This window comes from Copidosoma floridanum, unplaced genomic scaffold (genome assembly GCF_036245765.1).
Source record: "Copidosoma floridanum isolate Cflo_tuat_1 unplaced genomic scaffold, Cflo_Japanese_pri ptg000001l, whole genome shotgun sequence".
NCBI classification, from domain to species: domain Eukaryota; kingdom Metazoa; phylum Arthropoda; class Insecta; order Hymenoptera; family Encyrtidae; genus Copidosoma; species Copidosoma floridanum.
Window position 1 is genome coordinate 12,558,543 of NW_028321878.1, and position 20,778 is coordinate 12,579,320.

The window sequence follows — 20,778 nt, forward strand, 5'->3', positions numbered from 1 at the left end:
GTTATTTTTAGGTGACTTTCAAAGTTTTTTTTTATTTACCGTATCCGATAGTTTAGTCTCGTGTGTTTATATGAGAGAATTTGGGAATTTCGTGAGACTATACCTATGTCGTGGGAAAATTTATGGCTTCAATTAGCCAAGTTCGAATTCTTGCTGTCTCTTCGATTCTGTAATGATGTATGTCTGTGTTATTCGCGTTGAACTTTGCCTACTCCGATGCCTACTCCATACATATGAGAAAGTTTCTGAAGGACATACTCTGTTTCCCTTCTATGCGTTACAGTAAATAAAAAGTTTCGTAATCTTCGAGTTTCCTACTTCATTATAAAGATGTACCAATATTTATTATTATTTTTGATATTATTATTATTTTTTTTTTTATTAACATTGGTTCCATATTTAAGGTATAAACACCTCAAGTGAAGTGAAAGGTATTTTCTGTCTTTCAAAATCATCGTAAGTGATGTGCAGTGTACAAACAATTCAAAAGTATCCAAAACACTAAGCAAACCTCATAAAAACTTCTCTTTTAACTTTATAGACGTATAGTAGTATTTTAGATTCTGGATGTCTTTTGAAGATTTGGAAAAACTTTACAAACATCTAAAAATGTTTAAGATTTTTTTTTCGACTTCAAAGCCTTAAAAAAACTTCAGAATTTTTGTTGAGACATCGAATCATGCAGCTCCTCGAATTGAATGTTTATTTAATTACATCAGTTTTGATACGCATTTGAAAAACAGATGAAGATTAAATACTATTTTTTTTTTCAAAAAAATCGTTAGGAAACAATTGACATTTGCAATTAGAGACACCAATGATTCTCCCCGCACTATCGCTTTCGAGTCGTAATCTTTATTTGATGTTTTACGAGGGTATTTCATCCGATATTGAGCTTGGCGATCCCCAGCAGGGGTTTTCCCCTTCCGTACCGCATGACTACTTACTTTTCGACTACAATAACTGTGTGGTTGCACGCCCTTAAAAAAACAATGCCACGCGAGCGATTTGAGCTTCCATATTCATTCATTCGAGCCCGAGAAAAGAGTCGCCCCTTTCATAATGTGGAAAAAGGGGTTTTTCTGTTTTTTAGAAATGTACGTGTAACCTTTGTGAAGTGGCACCGTGTAATAGTTCTCACTTTTTTCTCCTGTGGTCCCGAGAAAAAAAAATGAATTACGATCTCGGAGAGGTGTCGATGATATCCCTTCTATTTATATCTCTTTTTTTCCGATTTTCACCCATTAAATTTTGCGCTTCCGCGCGTTTGGCCCTCTGGACGCTCGTAAATCTCGGTTGTACTTCGGGGGAAGAGAAATGTTAGTGCGAGCGTGTAATCAGCGTGTTAATAGACCGTCCCTTCGGATCCCTCTTTTTTTTTTTTTTTCACGAACCCACCCAAGTCCTTACGCCGGCAAGTCCATGAAAACGAGAGTGCGTTTGCTGAGGGGGAAGAAGAAAAGCCCAAAAGTTACCTATACACTGTTGTGCCCGTTTCTTTTTTCGGTGGTTCTATCGATCCTGCGATCGCAAGATGGCGTCATCGTAATAATCGAGTGAGAAAAATATTCATTTATGCGCTTGCACTCGAGAAAGTGTGTACACACAAGTTTTCCTTTCAATTTTTTTTCATTTGTATTTCGTGACTTTTTCGGAAGATGTTGTTCCCACACAAGTCGCTCGTAGGCTAAATCCAGTCACGCGTGCGATGCCATTCATAATTCAAAACTTTTTTTTTTTTTCGTATATGCCCGAGCACACATCGTACAGCAGGATGAGTGGACCTTCGCGAAAATATGAGGGGAAAACACGTCATTGTGATTCAGCTCTTGCTCGCTCGTTCGCTCACTCGCCTAATACGATGATTTATTTATATCTCGTAGAAAACACAATTTGTCAACTTGACGTGTACTGTATACTCCTCCGTTTTTTCCATGATATCCCAAAAGAATCCTGACTGCGTATCGATATTTTGTGACAATGATATTCATCGTTGGGTACAACTGTCGTCGCAATACATATGCTTTTACCTTATGAATGTCACATATTTTTCACATGCTTTATGATCATGTTATTTGCAAGTGTATCGAGTGTTTTATCATTCATGCAATATTTTCTTTTTTCTGTTGCAGGTAAGCTAAAACCATGAGTGATGTATTTCATGTTATTAACGCCTACCACCGTAACTCGTGAGTTTTCAATTATTACAACAATCATGCAAGCTTTAGCGTATTTTGCGTGCTTCATTCATTTTAGAATTAACATACATACTGTAGGCTTACTTGTATTGTAAATGCAAAATTTTTGGTGTTTACATGGTTTGGTGTTTATTACTCAATCACGAAAATATTGATTGAATTTAAATGAAACTTCGTACGTAGGTAGATGTGTGACCTGGAATAGGTAACTTTTTAAATTTGTCTCTTATTTTCTCCTTAGGTAAATTATCACAACAGAATGTCGAAACATAATCATCATAAGTGTGGTTTAACAATGAAAAAATCATGTTTTTTGTGCATCATAGTTTGCATCTCTAAGTATTGTACGATTGTTATAATTGCGGTATGAACAAGTATAGGGACGGACACCTTTTTAAATTAGTCAAGATTTTTAATATCTTTAGCTATAACACGATTCTTGTGGTCTCTACAAAATAGTTGGATTAAATATCCTCTCAAATTTGTTTTTAATCATAACATTTATAAGTTTATTTTTTTGAGACGTGTAAAAAAAATAACATTGATTTGTCTTGAATATTATTTTTTATTGGTTTTATTAAAAGTTAGTGTAAATAATATATCACAATCACCATTTTTAAAAATCATCTTCTAGTTGTTGTAAATGTAATTTACTTTTTTTATTGTATTAAATTTCAACTTATTTACAATGCATTTTTGGAAGACATAAATATACTATCGCATCTACAATTAACTTCGTCAGAGTGTAGTAGCCACGCGTTATTTTAACCGAATGGGAATCGTTTTATCTTGGCTCACTTTTTTAGACATAAAATTACGTTATTAAAGTTTGATAGGCGATAAAAATGTTTGATTATTTTATGGAAAAACAAACATACCTTGTTTACAATCCAAACATGTTCAACAAAAGCGCCCTTCGTGTTTGCTTCTCGCTTTTATAGACGAAGCAGAATTTTTTCGCGAAAAGCAAAATAATGAAAATTTCAAAGGTGATTCGGTTTATATGCAAATATTCCGCTGCTCTTCGGAACGAGGCACTAAAACGCACGCGTGTATTTTCATAACGCCAAAGTTGCGTTTACGATGCAAAATCTTTCATGGCCAATCATTTTTTCACAATTCAAAATCCACTCGTATTTTCAAAGTATCTGTAGAGCTACGTATTATCTCCCGATACGCAACGCGCGTACATCTGACGTATCTGTGATGATATAAAACCTCGATTCCGTGAGAAAAGAAAAAATCGATTCTATTTACCGCGGCCAATCAAGCCCCTTCTTGGGTGTATCCATAAAAAGCCTCACAAACGTACGCACAACAGGTACACATTACTGCACTCCCCGAAAACGATGTTTCCTTTGCGGGTCTGCCAATTAATGAGGAGCAAAAGCCACTGGACTCTTTTTTACGTGACGTCTGTATACGCACGTAAACTTGTCTCTCGCTGAGCGTATATTAAATCCCCTCGAACGAGTCAATCGTGGTTTTTTCCTGTAGTTGGTGAACTAATTTTTTCACGACAATTATGGTGTTTCTAAAAACAAACGATGCACCGCCTGCACTGTTGAAAATTATCCAAGTGGGACAGTTTACTTGTACATTGATTAGAATTTCTCTTGGACTTTAGAATGAAAGAACTTTGGAAACCCATCGTAGTTTTTGTAAATCAAGTTTGAGAGCACCAAAATTGAGTTAGCTTCGTGCTTTTGATTGAATTTTCAAATGAGATGGCTCGAAGGGCTGGAGTTTCCGCTCATACAGGGTAGTACGGATAACCCAATACAATCGTTGGGTTATTGGCTTAAACTTTAAGAGTCAAAAATCTGTGATGCTGATGAAGCGTCAAAGTTATTCAAGTGCTTCGTTAAGTTGTCTACTTCATTAGGTTATATACTGTTGGCTCATCTACTTCACTTTGATGGAAGCACGTGGATTACTTTTTGTTTCGTAGGTAGTTTTACTATGAAACAATAGGATTTGCAATAACTTTTTCTTTCAATTTGTGTGTCAAATAGTTATTGTGTTTCACAGCAGTTTATTATTTTTTCGACAGTATTATTTATACACTGACGTATGATAAACATTCGGAAGTAAAGAAGTACACGGCATTAATAAAAACATAAGAGATTAATTTCAATTATGAGGTGTCAATAAAAATCCGATCTTGTCATCAAATGACGAAATCGCGAGGTCGATAACGTTCACCCTTTTTTTCACTCTCACGGATTGTCGTCATTAAACATTATATTAATATAAAATATCTCACGTATTTTCGACGTACATTCGAGTGTTTATAATTTCATCGGCACGTGTGTTGTTGACATGTTTGTTTTCCAGACTCTGATTGAATTTCACGAAAGGTATCAGCTTGTGATGAAAACGTTATTTATATATATGTATCATAAATGTGACGTAAGCGGCCTGGAGTTTTGCAAAACAATCAAAAGGCTTTCAACGCCCTGTCAATAATTTATCGAGAACTAAATTATTCCTCAAAACTCGCATGCCCTGCTTTTCATAGCTATGAACACTTAATATGGGTACTGTCCAGTCCATCTAATCAAAGATTATTTTAGTCAGCAGTTTTTTTTTTTTTTTTTTTTTTTTATATAATCCTTCAAAATCATAAAAGCCATTTGAATATTAAATTATCAAAGATTACAAGACCACGAAATAATTCAGTCACAGTTGTCAAAATTTTCGTTACCATAATTTTAAAAGGTCACTACTAAGCCCTCCAAAACTATGACACATAATTCTAATTATTATATGTCAAATTTTCAAATGATCCTGCAATGAAAGTTCCATAAGAGTTTATTTATAAGCAACCAACTTTGCGATCTTATTTTCAAAAAACTGAGTGGTTAATTCCTCTGAAAATCAAACATGTTGTAAACCTTTTCTAAAATAAGAGATTCAAGAACTTTTCAATCGAAATTGATCTCATCTTCATTTACTTCGTTAACAGACGTTGAGCTTAAAAAGTTTTTCAATTGTATTTCATCCTACAGTCATATTATTTTCACAATCTCAAAACCTATTATTTCCTTTTTTCTTCAAACAAAAAAAACAACAGAGATGATGACTGATGGGTTGCATACTTGCCTCGGGTTGTTGTAGCCGGGGAGGTAAGAACAATCGTGTATCGCAAAGCTAAACGAAAACCATCACCTCCTACGAACGTATTATGGTCACTCGCAACAATATATACATACAGTAAGTTTTACCGTTGCATATCTGCCGCCTCGAGAACCAAACCGTATTACTCAAAGACACGGTTTACATTGTGCGAGGGTCTCGCGTTGTGTATACACTCGCATGTATATACCTGCACCGTTACGGATGTATATGGCATTAAGTGCAGGTATACATGATAAATGGTTCTTGTTTTGGGTGGAGCCGGGATTGATTGCGATAAATCATCTCCATTGCTCTCTCCGTGCAACGACAGCACAGGTAACTATAATAATACAAATATACTTTGCCCGATCGAGTTGTGGCTTCGCGTGGCGTTGAGCAATTTTCATACAAATAGAAGGGGGTTGTTGTTGTTATTAGTATTCATCGTTGCGACTCAAAGTGACAGTCGTCGTCGTTTAATACCCAATCGGAATCCGTACGATCGATACGGTCTCACTGGACAAATGTGGGAGGGTTTACTTCAGTTATCTGGTGTTCAACTTATATAGATTTGTTTACTTGACAGTTTAAAAATTATCATGATTTATATTTTTTGTAGGCAAGATGTCACGTGTAAACTATACTCATCATGACATCTCACTGCTCTACGCAGTGGTGAAGAGGAGATAGACCCTTATTATTTCTTCTCACAATGCTAAGCTGTAGCAGATTGTAATGTTTTGTACTTCAATAATTGCCACATTCGTTTGTTATTGTGTTATACTGAATTATTGAATATCGAGACAAAGATCTTTTTTTTTTTCCATAAAATCGTTAGGACCATAATTCTTGCAAGATCCATATCTGTGGTTCATGTCTTCGAAACGCGATAATGGAACATAATACATTATGCAGCGTGTAACATGCAAATGCTACAACGCATAGAGCAATCAACTTGTATTAAACAAAAAAAAAAGCAAATCATTAAATCGCCGTTACCGTCGGCTACCACGTACGCGCGTTTTCGATGCCGTTCCAATATTTCAACGATCCAGCGACAGGTCTCTTTCTCCCTTGTGCTCCTCGGAGCCAAAAAATAATCACATCGGAATTGCGTCTGGGAACCGTAACACGAGCAAAACGACCGAGATATATAGGCTAACGCGAAAGGAAGAGTATAACATAATATAGCCCGTCGCGTATACGCGCACAACAGGTATGTATGTATATGTAATATGGGTCGGTTGTGCGCACAGTACACCCCACCTCCTCCCCTGTGTATCTCGAGCAAATCTCTCGGCCCGATGCGTGTAAACATATATACGTGCAAGATCCTTCGGGGGGGCCCCCCTCCAGCGCTACGGGCAAAATGATCGATTTAAATGCTAAACTAATCGTCAAAGTAGCCGGTCGCTCTCTTTTTTTTCCACTTGTATACGTAAGTGCCTCGCCAAGGAAGCAAACGAGCCAAAGAGAGGGAGGGCAACACTGCACAAACCTTGGGGCGGTGTATATATGCATACTCACGCGTGGCGAAATGAAGGAGGAAGAAGAGAGACAGTAGGAACAAAAGGAGTATACGCGGAGGGATATATCCTCTTTTTTTTTCTTCTTCTGTCCATGGGTTTCTCGCGGATTTTCTCTCTTGGCGCGGTTTTATTTGGTTTTTTCCCCCTTGCTTTGGCACACCGATGCGTATAGTATACGTGCCCTTGCTTCGCACTGAATTTATCTGCGCGCTGTTTGCTCGTCGCGCGTTGCTGAATTTCTAACATAAATTTCGCGTGTTTTTATACACGTGTGTGCAGTGCCTGTAGGTCAGACAGGGTATAGGTTTTTATTTTCAGCATATCTGTACCTACGTTGGCAGTGCATCATCGTTTCCTATTTGAATTATGAAAATTACGTTTGTCGGTCTCACATTTGCATGGGGTCTCTACTTGTAATTGCTGAGCAAAAATTTTCTCGGATTTATGCAAGTACACCTTCTTTGGCCGAGATGCTTTGTGTATTCGTGTAATTCTTTGTCCAAAATAGAGGGAATTAAAAATTAATTAATGTTTCTCGTGTATACGGATGAGTTTTTGCGAGCCATTATTTATTTTGTTTTATAGGGGGTAAGTAGATTGAAATAACTTTGGCGCTCGAGGTCAAACATTATTAGTAAGATGATATACATATATAACATTTAGATTCTTTGGTACCGTAAGTATATGTACCTCGTCTGTACACATAGTTGAGTAAACGTTTATTTTTTTTTATTTTTAAGTGGGATTGAAATACATAACAAATAATTTTAAAAGTTGAACCTTCTCGGTAAAAGCACGTTCTCGACGAAGACGTTTTAGTTGGATTAAAAAAGAAAATTGGTTTGTAATTTTTTACGATTCGAGATATTTTTTTTTTTTTTTTTTACACTTGAGTAAAGTATTTGTTTACACAATGGAAAAAGATGTTGAGAAGAAGGCGCTTTTTCAGCGCTTACCTACCCCTTATCTTGTGGATACCTTTTCTGATGTGAATTTAATTACACTTCAATTTTTGAAGCTTTCCGTTGGCAACGAATTATCGAGGGATGAAAAAAAGGTTGTTCTCCGTCAATAATTGAACAAATCGAATCCAGCAGGCGGTCAATGATCTTGTCTCCTCGTGCATCTCTTCAGGGGTGCGCCGCTCACCTATATACCCACAGTTTGGAAACATACAAGCACACAAGGGGGATGGTATATAGGGATGTCAAAAATCTAAAGCTCTCGCAGATAGGCATGTATATAATATACCAACTCACGCACACAACTCACCCCTCCCCCCTACTCACTTCAGGGCCCCATACACCTCTCTTTCTCTCTCTCTCTTCGATTACCACTTGCCCCCTCCCCTTGCTCGGTGCGTCCTCATTGTGTGCGTGTGTACAGGCACACTGCAGGGGCCCCCGCAGTCTCGCCTCTCTTTCCTCGCCTCTCTCTCTGCGCTTTCCATTTCATACGCGTACGGTCCGTCGTACGGTTAACATCGAGGGGGCCCCGTCGTCCCCGTTTCTCGCGTACTCTCGGTCGCTTTCGCGTCCACCCAACCTTCCGAAACAACCTGTGCAAGTGAAATTTTTTTTTCTTTTTTTTCGTATACTTGCCTCCTCCTCTGCAATTTATCGCGGATTAAACGTTTTTTCACTAGTGACGTTCCGTCCACCGAGTGCTTTTTTCGGACACGGTCCAACGCGACCTGCTCGTCAGTCGATGGGAAAACGATCGAAAAAATCGATCACCAAAAGTGCAGTGTGTGTGTGTGTGTGCGTGTGTGTACGTCGATCAGCTCCCCCCGACGTTTTGTGCACATATAAAACCCATCCCAATGACAATAACAACTCGGTGCGCGCGAAAAACGTACAAGCCGAGCTCGCGCGGCAGAGAGTGACGGCGGAGCGATAAGCCCGTATCTGCGCACTATATCGCCAGCCGAGAGAAGGAGTGTACTCGTTACAAGTTTATAAGCACCAGCGACGCGAATCAATTGAAAGGGAGAAGAGAGAGAGAGAAGATCGTCCGGCCGTGACTCTGGAGCGAGGGCAATGTCGCCGGGGCAAAGAAGGGAAATCTGTATAAATTGGCGCGCAGCGGTGGAATTAAAGTGAAATTAGAGGAGGTGGATGGTGTACATCACACAGCCGAGAGAGGAGGGATCGACAGCGCGGAAAATCGAGAAGGGAGGCCGATCGAGCGCGCACTTGACTTATTGTCGTGCCGGTCGGGGCCCCTCGCTCCTCGGCTTGCAGCTTCCCTTTTGTACAACCGGCTGCGTTGCGAGTGACACAATATGCCCGGACGATCGTAAATCGGGTTGGGACCATAAGAGTCCGTCCAGCGGAGTTGTCGACTGTGGGAGAAGGGAGTAGTACTTGAGGCTTGGGAAAATTTTAAGGAAAAAGGAGGGGGATCCAGGAAGAAGAGGAAGATCTTGCGAAAGAGCAGAACCGTGTCGGGCGAGAGATAGGCGTGCGCACGTGTGAAATAGATAACGAGCGCAAGAGGAAGATAAATAGGAACGAGAAAAGGGTGGAAGGGCGCGTGTGTGTGGGTGTTACATGAGGCAAGGGAGGGGAGGACTTTGGTAGTCGATGGTTCGGGGCTTTATCAGCGTGCGCGCCAGCAGGGCCAAGCATGCGGGTGGTAAGACGGCGGCAGCGGCCACGACGGCTGAGGTTTGCGCGCCGGCGGCGGAGATAATCTGGATGCCCGTGCTCGAGGGTGGGATCGGCAGGAAGCGCGCAAGCGAGCGCGTACGCAAGATGCGCATGAGGCTCGTTAGCCACTCCAAGGAGTCGTACAGTCTGCTGACGAAGAAAAGGTAGGATATTATTTGTCATTTGGCTTTTCTTTTCTTTTCTTTTTTTTTTTCGCGTGGAAAAAGGTACAGTAAACACTCTCGAACTGTCAGATTCATACGCACATATAATATGGTTGTGGTAAGCCGTCAGATGTTTATTTGATTTATAGTTTTTATCCGCAGGCAGGAGAAGATTAAAACGATTTCTAGAGATTGCCTTAAAAAAGTAAAACACAAACCAAAAGCGATCGTTACGAGAAATTTCAGCTATTGCTAATTTTTATTTTTTTTATTTTTCCTCAAATAAATTATAAATTATTTTGTGCAATACTCTTTAATTTAGTAAGTTAGAAGGATTGTGTTTCTACGTAAGAGTGTCAAATCAACTTTTTTTTTTTTAAATTGGTTTTTTCCAAGGATTCATTAAAAAAAATTACTAAAAACTTATTGAAAAATTATTTCCACTTCCAAAACGATAGCATTAAGTTGACGTACTATTCCAATGGTGAAAATTATTTTTCATTCGAGTTTTGATAAATTTTGAATTTCTTAAGCCAGAAAAAAGGTTATTCTTTATAAATGTATTGTTGAAGTTTAATCCAATAAGAAAAAAAATTTTTATTTTCCTTATATATTTATGGTGAAATATGAATTGCCCTCAACTGTAAATTACTTGTTTTTTGAAGTAAACGTATGAAACACCGTTTAAGATTTAACTGTTTAATTTCGACCCTTTTCTTCTATAACATTCGACAGACAGAGAAACTCCTTTGTCTGTCAGAAACGTTATTTTTTAAACATTATATCATTCAGCGAAGCACTATCACCTTCCACTGCACGCATATCGTGTCCAAGTATAGCATTGCACAACGCACCATTAGGCCTATACCTCAAATCAGTTTGGAAAATTTACTTCTGGGACACTACTTCATACCATTTCCAAACCTAAAAAATATCGTAAATGTATTTTCGATTGAAATACTTTTATACTTTTAATGAACAATGAATACCCTCACCGATTAAAATTTCGATCGGCGAGGAGACCCCACGATTATTCTTCCACGAGAAACGCTTGCTTCCAAACGCACACTTACGCGATGTATACCCCTTGTATAAATACATAAAGAGAATCGCCGTTGAAAACCGAATAATCATTATTCCTCCTTTTTGATCCTACGCATCTGTTCGCCGCTCTTCTCTCCCTCTCGCGCGTCATTTACCATCACCATCGTCTTCAAGTGCATCAACGCGCATCGTATTATATGTATTATTTTATTTTCTCTTCTTCCTCTCTTTCTCCTTTCGTGTAATGACCATGCGCGTAATTTCCATTAAAACGCGCACACGATGGTACGACGACCGACATATGGAATGGAAAAAAAAGAGCGAAAGGATATACGTCCCTCTGATGCTCTCCTTTGTCTTCTCCTATTCCACGCCGCAGAGCGCCCACCGATGGAAATTAATGGATTAGCAGGGCAACAACAACATCACCAACAGGTGCATCGTCCCAAGGACTACTGTCCGCGACGGCACGCGCGCCAATTACCTTTTTCTTCTCCGGGAGAGGCGCGTGCCATACTTACCCCGGGATCGACGAAACTGACTCGGCATTTTTCCGCGCAATTAATTCCTCGGTGCCGTGCACGAGCCATCGGACATGAAATTCTCTTGGCCGAGGAGCACATCAACGGGTTGAGCTTGGCTCTCAAGGTGTTTTCAATAAATTACGCACAATGCCGGAGCTGCGCCGAGCCTTTGAAACCCTTCCCCCGCCCCCCTATATTAATATGTACACGTACGGTGTGCAATTCACCGCATTAATAACGAGAATTAATTTTCGCGCACCTGCTGGGCGAGAAGCAGCGCACATACGCAGAGGAAAGGGAGGAGAAAACCCCTGGTTTTCACTCCTTAATTGAATACGCCAGCCGCCGAGGAGGAGAGATGTATACTTTTCCCCGATAAAAGGGCGTTTCGCGCGAGCTCCGTGTAATACGATGAGGCTAGTTCTCTCGAGTGCCCTCCTCGCTTCGGTGCGGTTCTACGGAGGGGCAAGCGTTTTCTTTTCGATACTTTTCTCCCCCCTCCCTGGGATATCAAGAGGATGAGACACGGATCTCTAGTCTTGTTTAATTAAAAGTGTCCATGTACCTCCAACGGCCCTTTTTCTTTCTCTCTCTCTCTCTCTCTCTCTTTTTTTTTCGTCCGTGATGATAATAATGACAATGAGCTCTACAACAAACTGTACAACAGAGACGTACCTATTGAGAAAAAAAAAAAAAAAAAGACAACAAGGTCGTCCTTGCTGTCGTTCCTTCTCGACCCCCCGAGCAGGAGGGAACAAAGGCTCGAATCAGGGTTAATTGAAAAATCACCGGCTGTAACGTATACACACTCGAATCTTCGGCAAACTGCACGTTATACCCTCACCGCGGGAGATTCGCGAAGTGGGGAAAAAAAAAAAAATTCACTTGCCTCCTTCTCTCCTCGTACGTATGAACGGAATAAACAGTGTATCCATCGGAGACGTTGCGAACCTGTTTGTGCGTCTTTTCCAAGTGAAAGGAGAAGGTTGGCTATCAGCTGCTACCGTAATATGGGACGGACGTTAAAAGGGAGGTGATGCAAATCGGGGGGTTGGGTTTGAGTTGCGTAGCCCGTCGTTTAAGAATTTAATATAGAATCCCTAATAAGATAGCTGTTTGTCCCGTAGTAGGCTCTCCATCAGAAACAGTATGGCCTTGCTCGATATCAAGAGCATTGCTATCACTATACCTACAGAAGCTCGGAAACGAGAATTCACAGCAAGTACCTTCTCTCTCGCTGAAACGTCGCTCTTTCAACAGAAGAGAGAGAGAGAGAGAGAGCCCCCCTTATTGGCATTAAAAAGTATAGAGACGCTGTATAGCCGCCGAGGCGAGAAAAGCGTTATCCTTCACCCGGCCCCGCCTCCCCGTTTGCTACACCGGCCGGTCGAAGAAATCCAAGAGATCAGCTTCCAAGGGCGGAAGAAAACCTCCTCCTCTTCCCCATAAAAGCATACCCGGGCACGATGCAAATGAGCCGGTGCTGAGCGGACATGAAAAATGAGAAGAGAACGGAAGCTTCTCTGCTGCAACAATAATGGGTGTACACGTGTGAGTCTATGGTATGCAAATCGGCGGACGCGCTTGTAACGTGCTCGTAGGTATTGTCTTGGTTCCTCGACGCCGAAAGATCGCGCTTGCGTGCAACGGAAAAGAAAAGAGGGGCACGAAATGATTTGGGGAAAAGCGAGCGACGACCCCCCCCCTTGTTTGAGACAAAAAAAAAAGAATCACTTTTCCAGCCTTGGATGCACGTTGGAAGGTGTCTGGTGTAGCTATATATTGTGATTACGATTCTCTCACGTATGCCGATGATTTCCTCTTGCGGTGCTCGTATCTCTCTAATGGGGGATAAACACACAAACGGGTTTTTTTTCCGTTGGCCCGGGAAGGGGGGCCGGAAGAGATCATTACTCTTTTCTCGGGCGCGTGTGTTTTTTTTTCGTCTTTCCTGCCAAATCAGATTTAAAAGCTTTCGCGGTGGAAGGGTGCAGGCAAGGGAACGCTGACAAGTGAATTTTCCTGCCTTTGACTGTAAATTTTGTTTTTTTTTTTTTTTTTTTTTAGCCGGTGAAGCGATTTGCTCTCGTTTAAGGGGGTAGAAGAAAAGGGGAGAGCCGTGAAAGTGGCGCTGTGGAAGATGATTTTCCCAGAGCATAGGAGACGGGCTTTCGTGCGTGTGTATGTACGTGTATATGAACTTTCTTTCGTCTTCGTCATCGATGAACGTGTGATGACGCCCCGAAAAGTTTTTTATATATATTGTTCGCCGATGAATGATTTGAAGCGTGTTATTGATGGTTTACCGAGGATAATGCAAACAACGGGGCGGTTAGCTTGGAAAACTGCCGCGTAATTTTTATCCCCTCTATATATTTGAAGGATGCATTGGTTCATGTACATTTCGAGTTTGTTGATACCTCTTTTTTAAGTGTTCCGAGATGATGTGCGACTCATTGCAAGGGAGATTTTTTTTTTAAATTATTTAAGCACAGTTATAGAAGTACGGTCTTCCTAAAGCTTACCGTACCACCTTGTGTATATACTTACACGTCGGTGTATTTAAAATTATATATATTTTTAAAAGTACACACAGAAATATTAAACTAAACATTTTATGGTTTAATGGTCGTATTGCTCGTGAAAACCAATAAACACACCGAGTCTTCCCGTGGAAATGAATGAAACCCCCCCTTGACCCTAACTCGCCTCTACTGCGTAGCGACTTTATTGACGTATTGTGTATTTAGTGTGCGTCATCTCCCCAAAAACGAAAAAACGAAAAAAACAGTTCGAAATAGCAGGGAAAAGGCTAATAGCAAACCGATGCCGACCAAGAGCCCTATGTTTGCCCAACACTCGGTCCGTATGGCAGCTCTTCCGTTCACGCGTATACACACTATATATAGTCACGCAGCGGTAATAATTTTTCCACCTTTTTGATGTAAGTATTTATTGCTCGAGGAGGCCTTCGTTGCACTCACGAAAGAGTTCGAAAGTCCAGCTGCTCTTTGCCATCGACGCGTCTTCGTGCGTGCGGATGGAGTGCATCGAAGGGTGCGCGTGCCCAATGAAGGAGAGAGAAAAAAGGAAGACGAGGCGCGCGTTCCCTTCCCCTCCACCGTTGGCTGCCTTTTACTTTGAAAATGAATTTTGTGAGCCATCGAATTAGTAACGCTGCTGCTGTTTGGGTTTTCGATTTCAAATAGTTTTTTTTTTTTTTTTTTTTTTTTTTCTGTTTCAGTGAGTTTTTATCGATTTTCGGGAGGAGGAGCCGGTAACGGCGGCCTGTATCTGTCTAATGCGGTATAAATGATGTTATTGTTCATCGTAGCGAAGGCATTAAATTTCGGAAATTAACCTCGTTTGGTCTACCGAATCGCGGCTGGTACGTTGTGGCCGTGATCTATGAATGGCTTCTTTAATCAGAGGAGTGGATGATGTGTTTATTATTTCTTGGTATATTACATGGCTTAGACATTTGCTCCGTTTTACAAAAGATATACGTATATTTCAGCCCAAAAGTTTTTTCCAAGTAAACCATCATCAACGGGATTATACTTAGTTTTTCAATATCTACAACTATGTCTTTTAATGCCAATCACTGTGAGTAACAAAAAAAATAGTTTCTCCACTTCTTGAAGTAGACAATGAACTTGGTATAAGTTTGTCGTGCAACGCAATTATTGAAAAAAAAAAAAAAAATCATAATAATAATAATAATAATAATAATAATGATAAAAATTAGGTATCGAAAGCTATTGAAACTCATCCCTTGAAATACTCGTAAACTAAACTATATGCACCCGAGCTCACCCCACCTCCAGCGTGCACAAAACACAAAACCTTAGAAGACCACTGGGGTGTACAATGTTATGTATGTACCGGAAACTGGAGAACCCCACTTGTTTTCCCGGCTCGAGTTAGCATATACCCACTGTAAACAGCACACACACACACACATACACACGCAATGCAAAGACCACTGGTGCACGCGTCAGCACACACGCGAGGACTACAAATAGCTACTGCTGTGCATACACTTCCCACACCGTCGTCACTGTGGTCTGCGCCCTTGTAGCCATGTACATTATATATTATAAATGGCCCGCCTACGCTTCCGGCTATGCCACGCGCCCCCCTCCCTTTTGCACTCTCTCACCTATAGGTACCATAGTATTTATCATATGTAGTACGTCCATTTATGGGCGAGATCGAGGTCGCATGATTGTGCCCAGTCGTGTACGTGCCAGTGTGTTTTTTTTTGCTCATGCAAGGATGAAAGGAAGAAGATTTTTCTCTCGTTTGTGAGAAAAAAGAGGAGCTTCGCGCGGGACACATTCGCGGGAAAAGTTGTTGGTGGATTCCTCGGGTGAAGTTTGATTCGTTCTCCGTGGAATTGGATTCCGGGGAGACGAGACGAAGCCAACTACGCGGACTTCAATTTAAAAGTTCTCGCTTCGTGTGTCATACAATATACGTGCGTGTGCTTCCATTGGACAATGGTAACATTGGTTTTTCTTTTCTTTTTTTTTTTTTTTTTTCACGACCCTCAGCTGTGTAACTAACTACCACCATTGGGTTTCGCCATTAACAAAGTTGTCGGGACGTTGATAAAGGTGGGATTAAAATTTAGTTAACAATTTTTCTCCGAGTCCTCAGCTCTTTTTTTCCCTTCGTCTAATTTCGAAAGATCAATCAGGTATACATACACTTGCTTCCAGCGCGCGTGTACCCTCGGAAAAGTAATTAGCGCGGTATAAGCGGCTCGCCCGGGCACTTTGTTGATGCTGGCGAGGAACTTTCTGAAATTAATTCACACGGTGGGCTCGCACTGCCATGTGATTACCATAACTTTGTCCAATTACCTTTGATTTCGTGCCACTTGTTGAGGCTTTTGTTTTTACGCAACAAAAGTGTGTATAAAAATAATAATTTTTTTTTTGTAGTACAAATTTTTTTTTAACCCTAACAGCTTGATAAAAAAAAAAGAAAAAAAACCATGAAAGAGCATTTGCAAAACGCAAACCTCTCAAAAGCACGCAAAGTCCAGCACATCCGCGACGCGTGCATGTCCTCCCCCGCACATGCGTGCGTATACAACAGCGCGAAAGTTTTGCAATTCCTCCCATATTCAGACTTTTCCGCGCGTGCTGGAGACTCTGGCTATACATATACGACAGACAAAAGGGTTTCTTCCTTCTCGTCCTCGCGGAGGATTCCCTCCGCCTCCTTTCCCTCGGAATGGCTAATAATGCGGTAGGTGGAGGGTCCCTTTCGTTCCTGGGATTCCCCGAAGCTATTAGTATCGGCGTGTTGTGGACGGTAGCTGCACTGCAGAGTAGTGGTGGTATGGGGTCGAGGAGGAAAAGAGATTCCATCGGCGTTTCGCGAATTGCATGGAAAACATCCAAAGGCGGTCCCTGCGACGAGGGAGGCTCCGAGTGACCCCTTCGAGACCCGCCGCCAACGTCGTTATCCTTTATTCGGCCGTTTTCTGTGAAACCTTTCTTTCGTATCTTATCCTCGAAAGTCATGTTTCTCCTACATTTTCCAAAGTTATTGTCGGCTGTTGATGGTCTTTGCACTCGTTGCAGAGGTCTTTGAACTTTAAAAAACTGCAACTGAAACTTTTTAAAATTATTTTTATGGTTTACTCCATCTCGTGGTCTGATGAAAAAGTAGTTCTCTTCAATCCTTATATGTTTACATGTGATTTAAATATTTTTTTACACGTTAAACTTTATTGCACAATTGCTTTATTTTTTGCTGATGGCTGTTTCATTTTCTTCCCTAAAATTACTTGTTTCTCTGCATTTTTAGTCCTTTTTTCATATTTTTATTCGTTATTTACTTACAATTTAACTCATTGTAAACTTATTCTTTACTCGTTTGGTTTTTTTTACATGTTTCCTTTATCCTACAACCTGAATTTGAGCTCTTCTTAATGTTGCCTTTTTTTTTCATTAAATTTTTCTTCTTTTTCTAAATTTTTTTTCATTCTACCTTACATTTATGTGGTACACAGTTTTTCTTGGCACTAACATTAAAACTTTTCTTTATCCCACCCCCCCCCTCCCCCAATAACTACGTATATTTTTAACGTGCAGCTGTTTTTTACCCCATTAACCAAGTACATCAGTTTGTCTCCATACCCCAGTTCTATATTTATTGTTTCTCTAATTTTAAGTAACCCTTCAATTTCCAATTCTGCCATTTGTCATTACTAAAGTTTATGTTACTTTATCACTTGATAAACATGTCCTCAGTAATCACTTATGTTTTTATTTAGCATCTGTTTAATTTTACCGTAGAATCTAAAGAATTCGGTTTGTCGAAGTTTCAGATGGAACAAAAATACGGGAGAGCTAGGAAAAAAGTGATCCATTCGACTGCAAAGTACCATCAGCAGTAGAGTCTTAAAAACTTGGATACTTGAGGTCCATATTAAAACGAAGAAAAAATAAATAAATCGACGACACGTGCGAAAAATTTTCCATCTCCTATACAAGTACCGAAAACTTGAAAAGTGCCACGTCAGCCGCGCCATAAAAAAGAAGTATCAAAGAACAGTTGTATCCCCACGGCTTGGCAACGTTCACACCGAGAGACAGGGTCACGAGCACGAAATTCAAACGAGCCCCCCCTCGAGCCGCGGCGACCTTATATCATTCCTCATAACATCTTGCGCGGCGCGCGTGCTCGTAAAAGGGATACACGCTCGTCCCGATGCCTCGCTCGTAAAGCGCAGGAAAACTTTTTTCCATCTCCGCGCACGCGCGGCTCGGTCACCCCCTCGGCCGAGGAAGGACCATTTTTACCTGCCCACCCGGACCGTAAATCAGCGCGCGTGTTTTCACGGTTAACGTATAGGTGTGTATGGATGTTGGTGTGCGCCCAGAAAGGGGGATGAAAAATGTCCAAGAAAAACAGAGAGTGCCGCGGCGTGGCGTCTATACGTGCACGTGGGAAAGGAAAAAGAGCCCTGGTGGGTGAGCAGGTCTCTGGGATCGCCAAAAGCCGCGGAGGATGATTCATGCCGGTTTTACCGCTACGAGAATCGGTTATCGATGCCAGGTGGCCGTTACTGAGGCATCCAAACCTCTCGAAAGATCGATCCTGTTTTTCTCTCTTTTCCCCTGTTTTAAGTGTAGGTTTTTTCTTCTCTCTCTATTTTTAAAGGTACCTATTTCGATTTTATACCAACCCAAAGATAGCTATTGCATAAAAGTTTCATTTTAAATTGAATGAAAAGTGAAAATTTGCTCCATACATTCCAACTGAGTGATGGGTCCACTGACTCTTCCGCAAAACCTTTAAAATAATCGTTGAGTCGGTACATCACCGAGAATAGCTCTCCACGTGCTATACGAACAGAATAAATTGCATCCTGGTAGATCTGAAAAAAAAAGAGAGAGAACAGTGACCCCTGAAAGAGAAAGAGCCCGTACAGTATATTGGTCGACGAACCCTAACCCCATCGACATCGAGCGCCACTAGAGATTTCGAGAGGGAGGTGGGGGAAAAAAAGGCCGAACCGTTGCACCGCAGCGATCCTTCGAGTCCGTCAAATTGTCCGTGCGCAAGGAGGACAAACTTCGCTTGGCCATTAAAAACAAAAGGGAAAGAAGAAGAAGAAAAAAAAAAAGAAGGCGATTGACTCGTCGCGCGGTTTTCTCGGCCATCAATTGCGCAACGGTGAGCTATACGGTTTCCAACTCGCGCACAAAGGAGAAACAAAAAAAAAAAAACGGGCACGCATGGGCTGTGCGGGCACTCTCTGTTCCAGTGAAGTGCAGTACAGCTCTCCTTTTTTGCCGCTCGATTGATCGACTCGCAGCTACTTCTCGAGGGCCGCTGCACTTCTCTCTTTCCTTTCGGCCCCGTGTACATTTATATACATGCAACGGACTCTGCTGCATGCACCGACCGATGGAAGAGAGTCTTTTTTTTTTTTTTTTTTTTTTTGTTTGCGCTCTCTTTTGCGAAACGGTTGCGCGAGGGGGTAATTAATTCACGCTCGAAACGGAAAAATCGGCCTGCCGCGCTCGATTCTAATCCTGTAATTGGGCCGAGCCGACTCCGCGGGTGGTCGCACCGGTTGACTTTTGCGCGTTTCCACAACCACGTTTCAAACATTTCTACCTCCGTACGGAAAAAAGATCACGTGCAGGCGGTTCGATTGAATTTCCCCCGGCAGGTTGATAAGCTACTTCTTCTTTCCCCCACAGGCGAGCATCGGAATCCCATTCTCATCGCTCGGGGCGGCTGTGAGGGGGATCGATTTGTAACCGGTGCACTCTGACTCCTTTTTTTTTCCTTCCGAAAGGGGTATCCCGAGGTGCCTTTTTCCCGTCGCGTTAAGGTTCCAATTCACTTGAGCTCCGGAAACAGATGGGGCAGGTCGAGAATATTAAGAAAAAGCCCCAACATATAATATACGTGGAGCGGGAAACACTTGAGCTGCCTAAAGAGGAAAGGGTGAGGGACGACTTTGTGCAAATCCCCGGCCGGCGTTATTGCTTCTTCTTCTTCGCGTTCCTCCTTGCACGTTGCGGAGCGCACATGGGAAAATTGCAAGGGACAACAAAAAAGTATTGAGACGTAGGATGATCGAGAATAACATCACTTTTGGCGTGGAAGCTATTAGCGCTGCTTTGAAAGTTCACTTGGCGTCCACGTGAATTGACAGGAGAGCAACGCTACGAGTCACTTGTTACATATAAGTACGAGCGACATCGGTCGCGGTATAGCACTGGAATCCCAGTCGTCGAGTCAGCGGTAACCGGATGTACACATCGAGGGAGCCTGAAAAATAGAGAGAGACCAACGACCACACATCGCCTCGCTCGCGCGACAAAGGTCGCGTCCCCCTCGATTGAACGGCCGAGGTGGAATTCCACCAAAAATCAGCCCCATAGGATGCCCCATCGGATTGTGCTCACAGTTATGGTATCGAGTATACACACGTACAGAGGCTATACGCACTCCAGCCAAACGGCGATTTAAAAGAGAGCACGGCTAGAGGGCGGTGGTGGAGGAGGAGGGAGGAAGAAAACGCAGCGGCAGATGGTCGAGCGCCACGGGGCACCCCATCCATACGTATCCCTCGTACGGTTTCACAGGCGCCCCCCGTGGCGGCGGTTCTCGCAGGCTCGTACGTATTATATATACGCACGGGCGGTGTGTTTGACTCGCGTTTTTCCGCTCGCGAGACGAAGGAGATGGATAAGGCAAGCGCGAATTTTCTTTTTTTTTTTTTTTTCGATTTTCGAGGGGTAATTACGAGCGCCTTTTTTTCGAAGCCGCGGCGGTGGTCGTTTATCGAGAGACTGGGCTCATGGAGTCACGTGTTTCTTTGAATCATCGTATACCGCTTCCCTCGTGGGCAGTTTTTTAATCTTGGAGGTAAAAAGAAATTCCTTCCCAAAGATTGCGTCCATTGGTGCAGCTGAACTTCGATACGACCAAAGGATCGTTGTACACTAATCATTAGAAACTGTCCACAATACCTTCCACCTTCCACCTGCAATATCCCGAATCAAATT

The 20,778-nt window shown here is 41.9% G+C and overlaps 1 protein-coding gene across 6 annotated transcripts in view; it reads left to right on the forward strand.

Annotated features, from left to right (window-relative positions):
- The window catches only part of LOC106642948 (uncharacterized), a 196,403-nt gene that overhangs the window by 70,962 nt on the left and 104,663 nt on the right, over window positions 1–20,778 (forward strand). Inside the window, exon 1 of one of the 6 annotated variants that reach the window (XM_089594357.1) lies at window positions 9,544–9,662. The exons of the other annotated variants lie outside the window; for them this stretch is intronic. Within the exon in view, the coding sequence (XP_089450483.1) occupies window positions 9,547–9,662 (116 nt within the window). The 5' untranslated portion in view covers window positions 9,544–9,546. Of the gene's footprint in view, window positions 1–9,543; window positions 9,663–20,778 lie in introns of those variants that run through there. 6 annotated transcript variants of the gene reach the window in all.